Source organism: Gymnoscopelus braueri (genome assembly GCF_963280865.1).
Source record: "Gymnoscopelus braueri genome assembly, chromosome: 2".
In the NCBI taxonomy this organism is placed as follows: Eukaryota; Metazoa; Chordata; class Actinopteri; order Myctophiformes; family Myctophidae; genus Gymnoscopelus; species Gymnoscopelus braueri.
In genome coordinates, this window is record NC_137604.1 from 36,940,256 (window position 1) to 36,960,387 (window position 20,132).

A 20,132-nucleotide genomic window follows, 5' to 3' on the forward strand; every position below is an offset into this window, starting at 1 on the left:
AAATTATACAATTGCACAGGCTGTAAAGGATGGTGAGCTTGTGTGTGTGTGTGTGTGTGTGTGTGTGTGTGTGACGTGTGTGTGTGTGTGTGTGTGTGTGTGTGTGTGTGTGTGTGTGTGTGCGCGCGCACAAGGGGGGGTCTGACTACATTTGCTGTGGGAGGTTAGCTGTATTACGTACTGTAGTTTATGTGTAATATTTTCCACTTGAAAATAAATCGATTTATACATGGTTGTGCATCATGTCTCACACGATACAAAAATAACAAATGAGTGAAATTATCGTCTCCGCCAGGCCGAGACTATGTATTCGCCCCCGTCCATCCGTGCGTTCTTGTGTGTGCGTATGTGGGTGTGTTCTTCCGTCCGTATGTGGACAGCCAATCTCCGGCACCGTTGGACCGATCGCCGGGTCATCAAGACGGACCTGTCAAATTATTCATATTTCATCCCGGTTGGATAAGATTGACTTCTACCACCTGGCCTGGCAGAGACCTGTGCTCTAGTTTTCATCTATTTTCAGTGTGAAACACCGGCACGCAGCTAAGTAGAGCGATGAGACTGCAGCCAAGCCTGTGTGTGTCTGTGTGTGTGTGTGTGTGTGTGTGTGTGTGTGTGTGTGTGTGTGTGTGTGTGTGTGTGTGTGTGTGTGTGTGTGTGTGTGTGTGTGTGTGTGTGTGTGTGTGTGTCTGTGTGTGTGTGTGTGTGTGTGTGTGTGTGTGTGTGTGTGTGTGTGTGTTACAAGATGTGATAACTCAATGATATATAACCTCATTTAAAACAACCTAGTAGTCAGGAGTTCACTAACTCTTTTCAGCACATTCCAATAAAGGGAGCAAGATGATTCTGTTCTGCTCAGAAGAGAACATAGGACAGAAAAGGTGACTGTAATGAGAAAGGAAGGGCAAGCAAGAAAGATAGGGAAGGAGAGAGGAAGCAAAGGAAGGAGGAAGAACAGCGAGAGAGTGATGAGGGAAAGGAGTTGTGGCGTCTTAATATTTAAGAATGCATTCCACCAGCCCCAACCCCCAACAAACCATTGGGAATGGTTAATTTAGGGATTCCTCTCTCTCTCTCTCTCTCTCTCTCTGTCTGTCTGTCTGTCTGTCTGTCTGTCTGTCTGTCTGTCTGTCTGTCTGTCTGTCTGTCTGTCTGTCTGTCTGTCTGTCTGTCTGTCTGTCTGTCTGTCTGTCTGTCTGTCTGTCTGTCTGTCTGTGTGTGTGTGTGTGTCTTGATCAATGAGCAGTTGCCAAAACAAAGTTACAAAGTTAAAACTACAAAGAGTATTCTTCCCATGCATCTCTCTCTCTCTCACACACACACACACACACACACACACACACACACACACACACACACACACACACACACACACACACACACACACACACATGCCGTTTCCCCTTCAGATTTCCTGGAGGGAAGTTGGGTTATGGACTGTACACAGAATGCTCCATTTCCCGATTAAAATGCGGGTGAACTAGGTTATTGGTTTTATTCTTTGTCCTTCAATGTATCATGGCTTCTGATGCCTTTAAGCTCGTCCCCTGGCCTTGTCTATCTGCATTCTGCCGCCTGTACAGTGACTGGCTTGTTGTTATGGGGAGTAAAAATGTATGTTTCAAGTGTGATGAAAGACAAGGAGAAAGAGACTACCTCTTTCATCACTTGCTCATCGTGTGCAAACAACAGAGAAACAGAAGGGAGAGAGACTGTGAGAACAACAGTGTAGTGGGGGGTACTGGGGCTTACGAGAGTGAAGCAGAAAGGGAGACCAAGAGGGGTGGAGCAGGCAGAAGGTAAGGGGGGGGGGGCAGGAAGGGAATGTCAGTCAACAATACGGTGACCAGACGGATTGTCCCCGTTTCAATCTGGGTGTCCCAAGTCCCAACACTCACTACTGAATTGTCCCGGTTTTCATCACAATTAAAATAGAACTTGTTTTTGAGTGCTTACATAGACATCATCCTGATGAAAACACCAAGTAGTAGTATGTACAGGTGTGAAGTAAACACAGTGACTGTATAAAAAAGTGAAAACCGGTGCATACTAACTTTGGTAAGACTTTCTATTAAGGTAGGGTGGATTTATAATGCGTTATAACCACATTTATAAAGCATTATAATGCACTGCACTTATAAGGCATCATAACACTTGTTATAAATGTTTATAATTATGCATAACAACTTTTTTATTATTTATTATAACATATAATAATATAATATATAAAGTGCTGGTCATAATACATCATAAACTCAGTAGAACAGCACATTATAACTACCAGTTAACACTTTACTTAAAGGCCGGGTCTATAATACATTATAATAACATTTATAATGCATCATAATGCATTATAATGCAATTATTAATGTTTCATAACACTCGTTATAAATGTTTATAATTATGCATAACAACTTATAACAAAGACACTTTATTACTAGCTAAGTTAAGGTGGTTATAATGTGCTGTTCCGCTGAGCTTATAATGCATTGTGACCAGCACTTATAATGTCGTTATAAACGTTGTCATAAGTTGTCATACATGATTATAAACATTTATAATGAGTGTTATAATGCCTTATAAGCGGATTATAAAGCATTATAGACCCGACCTTTAAGTAAAATGTTACCCTAACGTTGATTGAACTTTGCTCTGATCCTGTGAGCAGTGTCCAGACTTCCACCGTCACTCACCTACAAGTGACCTCATCCCACTGCTCTTCCCTCCCCATCTTCCCTCACTATCTATTCATTCTATACCAACCACAGACTGTGCCACCTGGGAATTTTCCACCAAGGTATTTGAGGCCTGGTTCAGAGTCTGTGCCAAATCTTGAACCAGTTCTTCACATTTCGACAATTATATTTAAGATCTCTCACAACACCACTCTGTCTGTACAAGCTGCAGTGATAGTGTCTACTATGTCTACTTGCTTCATGTTTTGAAAGTTTTGGCTTTTCTTTTATAAGTAACATTATTTTACATTCAACTCTGAGGGGTCCATTCTTATAGCCTGGTAACCATTCACTTTCAGAGTTAAATTGACAATCAGGATTTTGGACCCAGCAGACTACAAACAGAAGGTAAGAAACACTGTAATTTGAGATCCTGTGTTTAATGGAATTTTTATAGTCATCCCCCTCCAACCATTGTCAACCTACTCTCTCCCAGGGTCACACTGATCATTTTACCAATCCAAATCTCATCCAGTTAGGGCATGTCCTTCTCTCCTCTCTTAGGAGAATGACCACCTCAGTCTCAAAAGCATTGCCATCCCATTATAAAAGCGATTATAAGAGCTTGCACAAAAACTAATTTCACCCACTGTTTTACACCTGTAAACCTGTGATGCGACAATAAAGTTGATTCAGATAGAAGTGTAATGCTAACAGGACAACTGAGATGTCTTTTTGACATGCATGTGGTAAATTATCAGGTGCAACTGTTCAAGCCTAATTTATGGCTAGATTGGCCCCAATGAAGGATAAATGTGTGTGTGTGTGTGTGTGTGTGTGTGTGTGTGTGTGTGTGTGTGTGTGTGTGTGTGTGTGTGTGTGTGTGTGTGTGTGTGTGTGTGTGTGTGTGTGACTGTGTGTGTAAAAAACCTTGAAGCTGTCTAGCTCTTGCTTGTTGAATCCATGACTGTGAATGATCTTCATCTGTTTGACCAATGTACTTTTACCACTCTCTGCAGCACCTGTAGGATTGGTAAAGGAGAAAAAGAAATGTATAAGCAAAGTAACTTCTCATTTGTTAATCTGTGGCCTAATTCGACAACACACATACTGGTAAATTTTTACACAAGCGGCATAATATTAAAGGTGTTATTGAAATAAAGTTTGTATTAGCATTGTTGCTGCAGTCTGCTGACTAAAAGTTGTAATGTAAGCCTATGATGTAAAACTTTTTTGTTGCCTAATGTTTAAAGGCAAGGGTTCTTCAACAGGGGTCCGGGACCCTTAGGGCCTAGGGGGTCCTCAGAGATACTGCAGGGGGAGGGGGCCACCAAATCTTTGTGTGATAGGAACTTTTTTTTATTTTATTTTCACATTAACCATTGAACCCTCGCATTCATATTCTGGGGTATTAGCCGGAAATAGAAGATCTACAATGGGATCTTGTAGATCTGCTATTTTCGGTGAAGAGATTTGGTGTACACAGGGAAAAAAGATCAGACCAAGTACCGAGCCAAAGGTCAAGTTTACATGGGTTTAAGTAGCTAAATGTCTGAAAACACACATTTAACATGAATCCAATATGTACTAGTGGGGGGGGGGGAGCTTGTAGATCTGCTATTTTTTTTAAATCGTGAAAATGTGTGCAAACCTTTGAATATATATATTTTTTAAGGCGAACATTTGTAACTCAAATCTTTGCTTCTGGGGGTCCCTGGAACAAAATATTTTGAGATTGTGGTCCGCGGCCATATACATCATTTTGGGGGTCCTTGACATGAAAAAGTTTGAGAACCCCTGGTCTAAGGCACAGTTGACAGCCTGCCCCATAATAATAACTACGCCGGTGGGCCAGCAACAATGCATGAAGAACAGACCCATCATTTCCTCACCTAGCAGAAGGATTTTCACCACATTCATCTCCCGCTTGGCGTCTTCATAGAGGTCTCTGTCTATCTTGGTGCTGTTGATCCGCGCCTTCTTCTCCTCCTCCGTTACCTCGGAACCCAGACACAGTCCCATGTTGTCCCATGTCCTCTCTCTCCGTCCGCTTAGAATGCAGGGAATCAGAAGAATCACCCCCCGGTTTGCCAAAGCCTCATGTTTCTATCGGGGCCAATATTTACCAAGTGGGCGTTGTGTGCGAAACCTGCGGCTCTTTTAGTCTAGTCGGAAGAATGCGAGATTAAAACTAAAGTATTTGTCTACTCAAAGCGGTAAAACATCCTTCAGCCTGTCTGTGTGTGTGTGTCCGCGGTTCATCAACATGCAGATTGATCTGAGTTCTGACTTTTCTTGTCCGAAGTTTCTTTCCTACCTGGGACAGACTTCAACTTGGTAAATCAGAGGTGCTGGTCGGTTGGTTGTCAGTGACCGTCCACTAACTCACCTATTGTCGGATTGCTGGTCAGTAAATCGTCCACTCGTGAAAAGACAACACCGTTATGTCACAGTGCGCCAAAGCGTTTTAAAAAAGTGTGCACCGCACCGTCGTCCCACCACCGTTAGCTTGGGTCCCGTGAAAACCCTCCTCCTCCCTCTGTCTGTTTGTAACAAGACTATTCAATTGTGAAAGTTTGGGACTTCCATGGGAAGTGACGTTCTTCCCACAGACAGAATGTGACACCTGAGTGCACAGCGGTGCTGCTATTCAACTAAAAACACTCTATACAACCCACGAGGGTTGTAAACTTTGTAAACATACATTATACAACCCAGGAGGTCACGTTTTGCCAGTGTGTGTTGATCACTGCAGTGCAGATATAGGCTTCACCACTGGTTCCCAAACTTTTTAGCTCAAGACCCAAAAGAGAAATTTGATGTCTCTCTCCCCAGGACCCAAGCTAGTGAAAGTAGGCTATTCTCACTATTTCTTAACCCTTCCATTGTGTTAGGGTCTTTTTTGACCCGTTTTCAAGTTTGAATAGGTAAAAAGTACCCTTTACATTTCTTTATAGGAACGAGGCTTCATGATATCCTCAGAAATAGCCATTTTAACGCAACAAAATTATTTATCATAATTTTAATTAATTCTGATGGTCTCAAAAAAAAAAGTGACACTTGTGGTGTTAGGGTCCGAAATGACCCGGCAAAGAAGTGTGGCTCAATTCCCCCCCAAATTGTCAATATTCAATGTTTATATGTTTGAGAGTGAGAGAGACTTGTCCTCAATTAGCATTTGCTATCAGGAGTAAAATAAAGTTTGAGTTTTTGAAAAATAAATGACTTTTTACCTTCTGGTATACGGGTCATTTCGGACCCTAACACCACTAGTGTCACTATTTGTAATACTTTTAACATTTTTTTAAAGTTAAAAAACGAAAACAAGCATTTTCTTTTTTTTAAGTGTGTTCTAATTATTATTCTTAATTATTCTATTATAGTTAGATAACATCATTATCCATTGCCTTCATTATAGGAAATGTAATGAGTGAATTTGGGTGTTTGGGAAACAGTGGGCTACACTCAACCGTTTCTCGCGACGCAGATAATCCATATGATGTGCGTGGGTCGCGGATTAAAGGCCTTTGTGTGAGTAATGAGGTTGAGTCAGTGAATGGGACGGTGGACCGGCAGGGTTTAGCTGTGTTCCTGAGTGTCTGAGTCAGTCTGTGGCCTCATTTCACTGACTCAGCGAACCGTAGCTCGCCTGATCCAGCAAAGATCACTATACGCTATTGTGCTAAACTTCAGACCTAGGTTAGACATCCTGAATGCATTTTCCTTACTGTAGCACAATCATGATGTGTGATTTAATCAGCGAAAAGAAAAGTCAGGCTATATATATATATATAGGCTATATTTTAAAACAAGCCAAGCCATATAACTTTTTATTCGTAATAATAGTCTGACATATTGCACAAATTAAGATTTACAATGTCTCCAGCTGTTGATGCCCATTGCCCAACTTTAACCACACCCACACTCACTCATATCGCACTGCAACATAAAACTTTAACAGTAGGCTAGTTTACATTCATTCAGCATCACACTGATACTTGCACCTGCATCCCCTTTCCCCAGTTGTGGCATTCTTTATACTCTTTATACAGAAATGGCCCCTGTCTAGAGTCTTAACCTACCCCCCCTCCCCTCCCCCTTTTCTTTTTCTTCTTTTGTACATTCTTTTTCACTCTTCACACCAGTAACCTGTAAGCTGATTGTATGACTTTCTGTATAGTAGTGTGTATATCTGTCTGTCTCTTATATGTCATCATGATTTGGGTGCATGGGGATCTCATCTTAAACAAGCTTAGTGCTTAATGAGACTCCCAGTTTAGTAGACCTTGTATTGTGAATTTGTACTTCCATGTACTGATGTTCTCATGTCTTACTAAATAAAGTACACCAATCAATCAAACAGCTGATTAGAAGACAGTAGCTTTTGATTCTCTCAAAACAGTAGTCCCATACTGTGGTTTCTGTCTTGCCAGTCAATGAATTGCATTCACTTGACATGAGTGTGGTCATTCTAGCTGTCAACGGGACCAGACCTGAAAAACACTAAGGAAATGCAAATGACTGTGTGGTAATATAGAAAACCACAAATACTCTACCAGCATTGCTTGGGAACCACTGACCTCCAACGTGTCCATAGGAAAATAATCATAGGAAAGACCTGGGGTGCAAGCTGTTGAGAAACTAGAGTAGCGTAGACGTTTTTTTGCTTTCACCCAACCATAGGTTAAAATTCACAAACCTTGCATAGGTAGACCTGAAGGAATGAGGCACTACTATTATTTACAGCACACACACTCAAAATGTCCTTCAATGTCCTTCAAAATCCTTCAGGCACACACTAACATCCCTGCAGGTACACATTCATTTGGTTGAAATCAAACTGGTTAAAATTGCATCACAGATCATTAAACCTAGGAGATTTTCTTCAACAATGGAGAACAGAGGGAACTAGTGCCCTCTGTGGACATTAAAGGGACTACACCATGAATACAAAAAATAAAATAAAAAATATCATATTGTTTATGTCCCTCAAACGTTTTTCAAAAGGTTTGAGCCTAAATCAAGCCTCAGATATACTCATTCCAACTAACTTCTCTCTGGCTTATAAAGCACTTTCACCTGCAATACCACATTGTCCTGTTTGGCACGGGGCGCTATTGAGCCAGTTTGTATGCATGTTATCTCCTGGTTCTGGGTGGAAAAAGTTTTTTTTTAAAAAGAAAAGAAAATATTTTTTTATATTGTTTTTAACTGAAAAACGGGACGTGACGTCAGGGACCAAATCAGTTTGGCCTGTTTTGAGACCAATTTACAGAAAACCCCAGATTTGCTGTGAAAGCCTGAGTGTTCAAACTGGGGTATTTTTGGGGATAGAAGAGAGGTAGGGGAGACCAAAAACTCACAAAAAATAAGAAAAAGTTAAAATTCATGGTGTAGTCCCTTTAAATACAATTATTTAACTATTTTGACATGTTAAAATCTTAGATCTTATTAATCATTGCTGAATTACACATCTAGGATTCAATCATAAAAACTAAAGTGGATTAAAAATAACAGTCACAAAATGTTAAAACATAAATTACACCAAAATAAAAACCATGTGAATAACTTATGGATAATTACAACCTCAACACACATATGGACAGGTAGTGTAGGATTTCACAGAGACAAGATTAAAACTCCATCAACCTAAAAGCAACAAAACACTTCTCGGCAGAGAAGAGAAGGCGTGACACTGTCCAATTACTATTCCTTATTTTGATCCGTTTTGGGCTGGAATTGTCCAAGTGGACGGACTGAAAGAACCAAGCCCATCAGGTAAAAGATCATTCCTCACAAAAGAATCAATACAGGATTCTGACTGAGTCCAGTGAACTTGTTTTAAGCAATATAGTGTACACCCACAGTTGTGCCCAGTTTGGGCCCATCCTTCAGGTTCAGTTTAACATAAGGCTGGGTGTACCAGGTTTGGTACATTAGGCGTAGGACGGGTTGGATGAAGGTTCTGGACTCAGTTGGCTCTGCATTCTGGATTCCCACTACTGACCGACCAGAGCTACTTCCTCTGTTTGCTCCTCTTCCTCCTTCCTCCTCATGGCCTCGATTACTGCCATCTCCTTAGCCTCTTTCTTCTGGTTCCTCGCCTCAAACTGCAGCCTGGAAGTGGACAAAAAGGACATTAATAAAGACAGAGAAATAAAGACAACTATTTAGCCTGATTTATAGTTTGGTGAAAAAGAGATTGAGTCAGTGAGTGAGTCCCTCACCTGTTCGCAATGATCCTCTGGACGATGTCGTCCGTGGTGAGGCCGTTCTCGCTATCTATTGTGCGGAATATTCCCCTCTTCTTGGGTTCCTGAGGGCACAAACACAAAGACGACATCAAACTTAAAGTCATTGTTAATTTCAATTCCTTCATTCTATGTGTGTTTACTGCAGTCCATAATGTTTCACTTGAGATGCATACTTAAGGCATTCAAAACCCCTCACCCTTCTACCTTTTGTTAGAGATAAAGTTTGTCTGGCATGAACCTCGCTGGTTGTTGTTGGCTTTAGTGAAGGCATTTTTACAGCTAGCTACTTTGGAAAATATGACCAATTTTTGGCTGAGTATTTTCTGCGTATCTGCAATCTCCCACAGGCAAGAGTACATAAAAGTTTTTTCAGTGATGTATTTAAACACTGGATTGGGACTGTGCATGTGTGATGCCGATAAGTAACGGCTGCTAGAGTACACCTGGGTGGCCTCATATAATCTTCAGACACCAAAATAAATTGTTCACTCACATCGTAAGGGTCTGACCCGTCCTTGTCTGGGAACACCTCTGTCTTTCCGTGAACGACCAGGACCACCTGTATAATATACATACAAACATCATTCTTGTCAATTAACCACATATATAAAATGCAGACAAAGGGGCTGGGTCTGAGCTGCCAAAGCCTTTCTAAGGTAAAGCTGCATTAGGAGCACTCCTCTTCCCAGCGCCGCAAAAAAAATGTCACAGTGACCTTAATGCCCCAGCTGACTGTACCACTTTCTTGTCAATATGTAGACAGTAGACACCAGTGTCTCTTTCTTATCATATAGACACCAGTGTCTTTTGTTGATGTTCTGAATTCTTAAACCATCTTTAAACCAATCCAGTGACTTTGATTGGTGCAGGGGCTGAGCATGGATCAGATTGTAAATACTATTATTTATTTCACTGCAGATAGTCTACATATTACATTTAAAATCATCCTTAACCCTTAAATTCAATTAATTATTTCAATGGACTAAAATCTTGTTTTATATGATGGCCTTCCTGCCCTGGCATTTGGCCTTTGTGCCCTCAAAAATGGACAACACCAAAGGCCAAGTGGCCTTGCCCCTAAAATGACGAAATTGAATGTTGTGTCATCAGAGTCAACAAATGCCCTGTGCGTTCAGTTTACTAAGAAGCGTTACAAACGTTATGTCCAAAGCGCTCCTTTTCTCAAAGAAACACGGATAGACATAGCCCCATACAGTTTGTACATACATATGTACATCTATTACACATTCAGGGAGACTGCTGAGGTCCTTCTTGCTCACACTTTGACAGTTATACACACAATATGTAAACAATATGTCGCATTTTGTGGTTAAGTTTTAAAAGTGTATTTTTTTTTACTGTTCAGATTGTGTCAAATAATGTACACTGTACATTTGACTAATATTTTACATGTTATTCGCAAATGTACATGAATGATTTATAAAGGACCAACTTTATTACTAAAGAGGCAAATTCCTGTTGGCCCTAAAGGTGGGGTTTCTATACAAGTCCTGTTGGGTTTCTACCTCACCTGCACACATTTTTTCTTTACCTTGTTTATGTTTTTATATATTTTATGTACATGTGCAAATAAAGGAAAAAAAAACAAGAATGCCTTTTAGGACAATGTTATTAAAACAAACAAAAAATAATAAATTTCTAACTGGGAGCCCAATTGAATAATTGAGGTCTAAATACGTTTAAAGAAAGAAAGAAAGAAAACCTGAGCACACTTGCACTCATATGATCCTGATATCGTTACACTCCAGGATGAGAGTGCAAGCTAGATAAAAGCAACTGACCTTGAAATGATCCAGGAGATCTTTGCCCACTGCATAGGGAGCTCCAATCACCACCTCTGATACATACTACACAAAGAACATGTGGTGGGGGAATATGGGGCATAGGGTGACATTTTGACATAAGCACCACATATTGATGAAACGCAGCACCTAGTTAAGAGCTGTACTTTAGTTTAGAATTTGATCAATAGAGCAGAGCATTAATTCAGGCAGGTCACAATAGTCGAGCCTTGCATCAGCTGATGCTCAGCTGGTTCCGGCAAGCTGCCTCATCAGTTGAGTCTCAGCTGGTTCCGGCAAGCTGCCTCATCAGTTGACTCCTATCAAGCTTTGCTTGCGATCAGCAAGCAAAGCTTGATAGGAGTCAACTGATGAGGCAGCTTGCCGGAGATTTTTAGTAATGTATGTTTGGTGGCATGGCATGGGATCACCATGCCATGCCACCAAACATACATTACTAAAAATACTGCAAGAAAATATGCACAAAAAAAAACGTTACTTTGATGAAAGTGGTACAAACTGAACCATTTCTGTGGCTTTATTCAGATAATGGGTCTTGGCAAAACATAGCTATACGGTTATAACAGATTCGGACTGCGTAACATGTGTGGTTTGTCCAACTTTCTCTCTCTCTCTCTTTCTCTCACACACATCTCTCTCTCACACACATCTCTCTCACACACATCTCTCTCACACACATCTCTCTCACACACACACACACACACACACACACACACACACACACACACACACACACACACACACACACACACACACACACACACACACACACACACACACACACAGGGAACAGAGTATCCTTGTTCTTGCCCGTAGCTGTTCTGATCATTAGTGAATTGGAGCAGCAGAGTTTAGCTTTTGCCGGGGTGAGAACAAAATCAATCAGTGCATGTGTGAGAGTGCCGGTACATGTGCATGTGCATATGTGTCTGTCTGTGTAGGTACTAGGTACTCACCCTGCAAGCCAGGACACTTAGTGTTCTTTCATGGACATTCATAATTGGGTAGTTCTTCCCTTTATAGCGATTCACTTCCTGTAGAGAGCAGGGAGAAGGACCACCAGTTTACTTTGGAACCTCGTTCCCAAGCTTTATTATAGATAAAGAAGTTAGATTCTTACACACACATATACAGTATATATTATTTTAGAAGCAGGACCCATGCACAACAAAGCACCTAACAAAGGCACCTACAGTATATTGCTGCAATTGTAACTGTAGTACTGTATTATAGTACTTTTTTCTTTAGTACTTTTTATTTGTGCTATTTTCTCATGTTGCTGTCGAGGAGTCGAAACCTAAGAATGTTACTGTCTTTATACTTGTGTGGTAACAATGTAACGTAACAATTAAGTAACATGAAACTGTGTGTGTGTGTGTGTGTGTGTGTGTGTGTGTGTGTGTGTGTGTGTGTGTGTGTGTGTGTGTGTGTGTGTGTGTGTGTGTGTGTGTGTGTGTGTGTGTGTGTGTGTGTGTGTGTGTGTGTGTGTGCGTGTGCGTGTGTCTGTCTCTCTCTCTCTCTCTCTATCTACGACATAACACAGTCGAACAGTTAGCTGTGGACAAATACTGGTCCATGGACTGGTTAGGTGCTACTTGAATACATAATGATCAAATTGGGAAATTCGGGAACCTGGATGCAACACAAAATGGTTACAATTCATAAAGTCAGTTACATTTTATTGTACGGTCAGTTATAGCTGTGCATGTGAACACCCCTTGAATGTGATGACAATGTTTTGGGGTTGGGCATGTGTATGAAAAGGCATGGAGCATTGGGGGGAGGTATATAATGAATATAGGACTATCATTCTATCATTACCGTGCAACCAGAGTGATCTATGGAGACAAATATTTGAACAGTAAACACATTGAAAAGAAGTGTGGCATGTTCAGTTGTCATCACTAGGACAAACATGATGTTACAATGTTTGAGCCTAAAGACCAATTAATAGTCCAGACTCCAGACACAGCACACACACCCAGATAGACGCTCGATGTTGGTGATAGCGCATGCCCAGCGTTCATGTACTGGCATGGTGAGCATGAAACTGTTTCATATCAACATGCACTGTCGAAGTGAAAAGCTGTGTCAGGTGGTCTGTCTTTAGACTTGGCAAATTTAATGAACTTTGCGTGCTTTCAACTTGTAATTTCTGAAAATTAGAACTAGACATACCGGTCTTCACCAACTCCACCAATTAGGACAAAACTATTTCACAAAATGTTGGTGTGACTGGGGGCGGGGCACGTATTCCGTAGCCTGGCAGGACGATAGCTCAGTCTGCGATTATTAATTCACAAAAATGTTGTCGTAAAACGCTGATAGGCCTAGTACTTTGCAAGGTTAGCTGTGGACTAATACTGGTCCATGATCTGACTTCATATGTTTCTTCTCACCATCACTGATGCAGCAGTGTGAATTTATTTGTAATATTCTGCGTGCATGTGTTTTTGTGTGTGTATATGTGTGTGTTTACCTGATCAAAGTGCAGGCCTACGATGACGTAAGGCTTCTCTGCCTGTTTGTAGACTGTCTCTAGGAAATCAACATGGCCAATGTCTGGAAGGAAGCTGAGGTCAAGGCAAACAACAAAAAAATAATGTACAGACTCTTAGCAGTGCCCCCTGCCTTGCTCCCACCCACTATAAATTCGATCTAACTCCCCCCCCCCCTGTCCTGTATCAGTCCCGTTAGGATACGGAACAGGTCGAAGGCCCCGGCCACATAGATGATGGTGTCTCCAGGCTGGGGTTCCTTTCCAGAGGCAAACTGGATGATCTTCTGGGACGTCTGGAGGAACTGAGACACTCCTGTCCATGGACTGTGCCCTTTAGGACCCTTATACAAAACAAAACAACACGAATAACCCTAATCATTTAGGACTGGCATTTCACATGGGCTTTGACAAAAAGATAAACAGTGCCCCCTTTTGGTCAACATAAAACTCAGCAAAAGGCAATACGTTCATGTTTACTTCTGTGCCATTTAACATCCTGGCTTGTTATACGAAATAGTTCACAAACAAATTGTATTATGTTATCAGGTAACACAATATTCACCTTGCCAAAGTTGTCTGTGTGCTGCTGGTAGTCTGAGTTATCCTGCAAAAATGTAATTAAGGAAAAAGAACCTCAGTTAGAACCTCAATGAGCAAACACAGAGTCTCTCTCTCTCTCTCACACACACACACACACACACACACACACACACACACACACACACACACACACACACACACACACACACACACACACACACACACACACACACACACACACACACACACACACACACACACACACACACACAGACTTACAATGTTGCTATGATGGGCTTTGGTCATGAGCAGCATGCGGCCCACCAGGTCAGTGGTAGAGACTCCCTGCGTCCGTTTACACTCCCGGTAACGGCCCTCACGCTTCACCTCCGCATACGTATCCTTGCCGTCCACCGTCAAGGTGATATCATCTGGAACACTTAAACCCGTCAGCTACAGATAGTTTATCACACATACAAGACACTACACAGAAAACAGAACACACAAAGAAGTATTCACCTCCATGCACACAGAAATCACTGTTGTATTTGTCCAAAGTCTCCAGGGTGGTGACATAAGGTGCTCCCTCCACTATCTCATCCACCCACTTGATGGCCCGCACCATCTTATAGCGCTCCGCCTGGGTGAACACTGGAGGACCTTTGTGTTTGGAGATTTCCGCTAAGAGGAGGAGGGGGAAAGGGAGATGACAAAGAACGAGAGGTCAATGAGGAGTTCCAAGTTCAGAGCTCAAGACTATTTGTGGGAAATCTGGCTTAAGCCAGACATGAAACTCAAAACAAATTCTAAGAAATACTGAGCAAATATTTAACAATTTAAAATGCATAAATTGACCAAGGATTCATCATGTGTACATATGTTATGTTTATTGTTTGCACACATATGTGTTATTACTTTGCGTGGGACTTCTTACCATCTGTATGCACTCCTACTATGAGGTAGTCTCCAAACCCCTTGGCCTGCCTCAACTGGTTAGAGTGGCCATAATGCACCATGTCATAACTAGGGAGAAAGAGAGAGAGACACACTTTAACTACATTGATTGATTGAATTTATGGACAATCAGACAATTAAAAACAAGAATCCAAAGGATAACACATCAAAGTGAGAATTATTTCAAACATGGTCCCAAGAAAAAAATTAAGTCCCCCAAAATCCCAAAAGCACTTTTTTTAAACCAATATGTTTATAATTTTTTTAATAATTGTGGAAATCCCTCTTGTATTTAATACTTAATGTGTTGTAGTGGAAGGCTATTCACAACGTGGCAGCAATTTAAAAAAGGAACATTATTATTCACTTGTTGAGGCATTTTACAAGAATGGACACTGACTGGTGTTATACTGTAGTTATGCCAAGTATAGACCATTATCAGAACAGGAGTCTCTTGAATGTAAATGCAGATAATTTGTAAAAGAGAAACCTTTTACTTGAGATTGGAACTTTAAAATAAGCTTGTTATCAAGTGATCTCCATTTGAAGAAAATACCTATTGGCCCATTGGCATTAGCTAAAACTAAAGCCAAGTTGTTGCCTATCTGCAGATTTATTCAAGAAATATTTCACAGAATCTGTGCCATTTCTCAAAAACACAACACCCTGCTTCACATTCCTATCGCTGCACTTATGCATACCTTGCATAACTACCAATGGCAGCTGGGAGTTTGCCAGTACATTGTTGAAAGGCACCTCGCCAGTAGTTGAACATTTTTACAGCTGTTGCGAGGTTCTGCATCAGCCACCTCCCAGTCTTGCATGGCATGGTTTAACAGTGTTATGGCCCAGTGTTATGGCCACAACAAATAAAGGAAACGGGAGAGAGTTTAACAACAAATGTGTGATTTTATTTACAAAAATATGATAACAAAAATGCAAAGCTGTGGGAGACAGTGGCCATGTGTCTCCCCTTCCCCTGATTACCTCCAACTCCACCCTCCAATCGGCACTGCAACAGAGAAACATGGCCCTGGAAAAGTCCCCAGGGGGCCGTCACAACAGTTCTGCATGTCCCTGCAGGGAGCTTGCTCCCATCAGATCAAGCAGCTTTATTAGTGACACTTCCCTGGTGACACTCAGTGTCCAATAGGCAAACCTCTCTCCATCTCTCTCTAATGGCATTAACACGAGCTTCTCCTCAACTTCCTCTTAACCAGCTTGGACAAACTCTTTTCCTAGCTGAAAATATATCATCAGCATCTTTCTTTCTTTCCTTTATTTATTTATTCAGGGGAGCCCACTGAGAGCAAGCTCTCTTTTTCAGGGACGCCCTGATAACAGCATATAACACATAAAATACTTACATAATGAAAAACAATAACAAACATTTGAATCATATTACAATCATCACAGATGCAAACAAACAGTGCTACATGAAACAGGTGCCGTTACTATGAAATGTGTCCTCGAGAAGTACCCTAAATGTCTCTATTGAGACCAATCGCTCCAGTTTCAGAGAGTCCTGAAGTTTGTTCCATTTGTGTGGAGCATAATACATGAAGGCAGACAGTCTTTCCTTGTTCACTTTTCTTACGTGGACTGGTATATCTAATGTGTTTTTGTGAACGTGTTGAATGTCCAGAAACCTTTGGTTCTAAGAGCGAAGATAGGTATAGAGGAAGCTTGCCACACAGGCCTTATAAATAAAAAGAATACAATGTTGCTATCTGCGTACTGCGAGAGATGACCAACCCACTTTATCATATAAAATACAGTGATGGGTGTGATAGTCATCACCAGTGATTAAAGTAGTAGGGCACTGTGGTAGACTGCTTCAAGAGTCTTAAGTGTAGAGATTGAATGAAGCATGCATGTATAGCACATCACCATAGTCAAACACAGACATTATGACAGATTGAATAACAGTTTTTCTGCTAGAAAAAGAAAAACATGACCTGTTTCTGTAGAGGAAACCAATCTGCCCGCTTAGTTTTTTGGTTAGGTTCTCCACATGAATCTTAAATGAGAGCTTGGAATCTAGCCAAATGCCCAGGTATTTATAAGTGCCACATGCATACTAAAGCCTAACCTTTGCCTGGCCTACTTGTTAACTAGTTGTACGAACGCTTGTTTTATTGCTGTATTGTTTTATTGGATCTTGTTTAGTCGATACAATTATTTGTTTTAGCTCCTGCTCATTTGATTTAGCTATTTTGTCTCATCTGTTTAAGGAAATAGGTAGCTGATATATTGCACTTTTACCTTAGCGCTAGGTATACTCTTGGTTGCTTGTTTTTGCAGAAAATGCACTTAAGACTTCTGGTGATTAGTAGTTATTGTAAGTCGCTTTGGATAAAAGCGTCTGCTAAATGACTGTAATGTAATGTAATGTAATGTAACCGTTTAATGTAAGGCCTAACGTTAGTATTAAATGTTGCTTTTGATTGATTGATTGAATACTTTATTAGACAGAAATGCAAACAGCACGGGTACAGTCATACATTTGAGGTAAAAGGATAACACCAAAAAGTCCTGGGGACTTGTCTCCATTGTGGTCCTACTATGTATTCAATTCATCAACATAGCATACAAAATAACACCAAAATACAATATCACCAACAAATATAAAACACTAGATGTACAAAGTAGAAAGGGGGGGGTGTAGGCTGTGAATGCCATCACCTTTCTATGGGAGAAGTGAGATTTACCTCCCCCTTTGGCCTCCTGAAAGATGGATTTTCAGGCCTGTGTTAAATGTGTTAAGCAAATGTTGGCCATTAATAATAATAGCTCAGATTTATATAGCGCATTTCTAAGTACCCAAAGTCGCTTTACATAAAGAAAAGGAAGGAACCAACTTTAATAAGAAAAAACAAAAACAATAAATACATAAGTACTAGATTAAAATCGATAAAATGTTAAGCATGGGTTGGGGGGAGACATCCTAACTAGACCTCAGCTGGGAAAAGCTACCCTGAAGAGGTGGGTTTTGAAGGAGGGGAAGGAGGGGGCATTTTGATGTGGTTGGGGAGTGCATTCCAGAGGGAGGGGGCAGCCACAGAGAAAACCCTGTCCCCCCAGGTACGGTACTTGGCCCTGGGGGACCTCCGAGAGGTTGGCTGGACCTGAGGGAACGCGAGGGGACATAATGTTGGAGAAGATCGGAGAGGTAGGGGGGAGCCAGATTATTGAGTGCCTTGTAGGTGGTAAGCAGGATTTTGTAGTGGATTCTTTGTTTGGGGGGGGAGCCAGTGTAGGTCGTGGATGACGGGTGTAATATGGTCTCTGGAGCGGGTACTGGTGAGCAGAGGGGCAGCTTTGTTAGCCAACGGGATGACATCACATGGGATCTGCAGCCCTGTGTGCTGGATATGGGCTTGGGTTTTTGCCAGCCGTGCACTTTCATTAAACAATGCCAGACAGATGAGTCTGCCGTTTCACCTTTCCCTCTTTCCACAGCTGCTACAGCTTCAGACCATGGCCTCCAATTGCTCTCCTATTTTCTCTGAACGTACTTTTCTCTCAATATCTCCTGCCTGCTGTCCTAAAGGGGATGACCTCTCCCTGGTTGTATGTCACTCTGTTACTGGACAGTGTGTTCTCTAGGTTAGTTATTTATAACCACTTCATAACATGACCCGCTACTACGAGCACATGCTTCCCACAGTAGCGTGTGAGGCAATGACAGGGAATAGGAAATTATGTCTGTGGAAAAAGTGTTAGTTTGCTCTTTGCTACCCCTTGTGACCTCAGGGAGAACACGATATTCCTTACCAGAAACATTCAATATTATGGTTGCTAACTAAGCACAATAGACGTGCCAATTGGCAGAACTTGCAATGGTTTTGGGCATAGCTGTCTTGTTTGTGTACGAAATGAGTAGGCTACATCTGAGTGAAAGGTTGAGACACTGATAAAAAGAAAAATGTTTAAAGCACTAACTCTTATCAGACACAAGTTAAACTTGTACAGAACTTAAATACAACTCAACTTACTCAAATGTTTTCTTATTGTGTGAGAACCTCCTACACATTCATAATCAGAAAAGGGATTCAATAAGACAACACCCACTTTGGGTTGTCATTCATAACCAATTATCACCACCGTATTGAGCCAGGTCAAGGCACGTTGTAGGTTGGAAAAAAGGCGTGAGACATCTTGCAAGAGTTTGAGGTAAGACAACATGGACAGGTTGTGTAATACATTAAACAGCAGTGACTGACACTGAAAATAGGTAATTAGGGGTATGTGTATAAGAATAACATTAGATAGTGTAGCTATTCATCTTGAGAGGAGCGTATTGCCAAATATGAACCTAATGTACACAGATATATCCTATGATTGTACCCTGGTCAATAGTGGAATGATGATGAATACATTTACTCACTCTCTCCAGGATGCAATGTTAGACTATGTCACATTATATTATTGTCTATACCCTACCCAATATTGTCATTTTTGGGGTGAACTACTCCTTTACCTTAGTATGGTCAAACTATGCACAGTAGTCTGTTTTTCCACACATACCCGCCCACTGACCTTATGACCTTAATTGTTTTACTACGTTGTTGTGAAATGAGAGGACATTGATCCTTCGCACAGAAGGGCTGCTAGGTCAACCATTTCTCTACAACAACATTCATTTAGGGCTATTTCAACAAAAACGTAATGAAAGGTATTCTATATTGGGTTGGAACAGGTTGTTACAATGTAACTACCACAGGGGGCAACTACAAGTGGTAGGCTAACGTTAGCATGCTAACCAAGTAAGCCAACATCACCGACAACAAATTCGCTGGAAGAAGTAAAGTATCCAAGTGTGTGGCTAAAAAGCTCAAATAAATACATGTTCAGAAACCAAATAGGAAATGCCTGTATGTGTGTGAGAGCCACACAGTTAACCAGTAATAACCACGTACCAGCCATCACACCACACCCGCACGACGCGCTTCCTTTTCTCGGGGCTGCGGACTGAAGCTCCCGGCTTAACGCCGTCCTCCCTCCCCGGTCCGTTCGCAGCGTGGTGGCCGTTCTTGATCATTTCGTCGCTTAAAAAGGCTATTGTTCGAACCTGGGAAAGTGTCTTCGAATGGTTAAATGTAAAAGTTTCTCCGAGGGGGTATTTCAGAAGGAGAAAAAAAGGAATAGCGGCTCGTAGGACGTAGGTAGCTTCCGAGGACCAGAATGTTGAGTCAGTGACGCTCGCGAAAACCGGCGAATGACGTCACGAACGGACGAGCGCTTCATTCCCGGCCAAAATGGCAGATCTGCAAGCCCCACAATGCGTCGCGAACGCGACGCATTGTGGGCTTGCAGATCTGCCATTTTTTTACTCTGCGCGACACCGTCGCACGACCAAGCCATCTGGTCGAATCCTCCCCTG

The 20,132-nt window shown here is 41.5% G+C and overlaps 2 protein-coding genes across 4 annotated transcripts in view; both read right to left on the bottom strand.

The window, feature by feature from the left end:
* Window positions 1-5,207, bottom strand: part of gnav1 (guanine nucleotide binding protein (G protein) alpha v1) — a 35,256-nt gene extending 30,049 nt beyond the window's left edge. For both annotated transcript variants that reach the window (XM_080414182.1, XM_080414181.1), the window contains exons 1-2: window positions 4,568-5,207; window positions 3,606-3,697 (exon numbers count right to left, since the gene is read on the bottom strand). In XM_080414182.1, the coding sequence (XP_080270308.1) occupies window positions 3,606-3,697; window positions 4,568-4,697 (222 nt within the window). In that variant the 5' untranslated portion in view covers window positions 4,698-5,207. The remainder of the gene's footprint in view (window positions 1-3,605; window positions 3,698-4,567) is intronic.
* Window positions 5,208-6,783: 1,576 nt separating this feature from the next.
* pcyt2 (phosphate cytidylyltransferase 2, ethanolamine) lies at window positions 6,784-19,951 on the bottom strand. Of its 2 annotated transcripts, none has more exons than XM_080454422.1 (12): window positions 19,669-19,951; window positions 14,727-14,815; window positions 14,312-14,473; window positions 14,072-14,223; window positions 13,815-13,856; window positions 13,455-13,593; window positions 13,232-13,314; window positions 11,709-11,786; window positions 10,732-10,797; window positions 9,423-9,488; window positions 8,903-8,991; window positions 6,784-8,792 (listed from the first exon to the last, which is right to left on the bottom strand). In XM_080454422.1, the coding sequence occupies exons 1-12, from the start codon at window positions 19,788-19,790 to the stop codon at window positions 8,675-8,677; spliced, it is 1,206 nt and encodes a 401-aa protein (XP_080310548.1). In that variant the 5' UTR covers window positions 19,791-19,951; the 3' UTR covers window positions 6,784-8,674. The 2 variants fall into 2 exon arrangements, with proteins under 2 accessions (XP_080310548.1, XP_080310547.1); XM_080454421.1 differs by lacking the exon at window positions 19,669-19,951 and adding an exon at window positions 15,448-15,576.
* Window positions 19,952-20,132: the final 181 nt, after the last annotated feature.

Coding starts and splice junctions, on each gene's coding strand:
- pcyt2 (XM_080454421.1), bottom strand. CDS start 15,575: ATGCCATGCAAGACTGGGAGGTGGCTGATGCAGAACCTCGCAACAGCT. Junction 14,816..15,447: donor GCCATTGGTAGTTATGCAAG/GTATGCATAAGT, acceptor CTTTCTCCCTAG/TTATGACATGGTGCATTATG. Junction 14,474..14,726: donor AGTAGGAGTGCATACAGATG/GTAAGAAGTCCC, acceptor TCCTCCTCTTAG/CGGAAATCTCCAAACACAAA.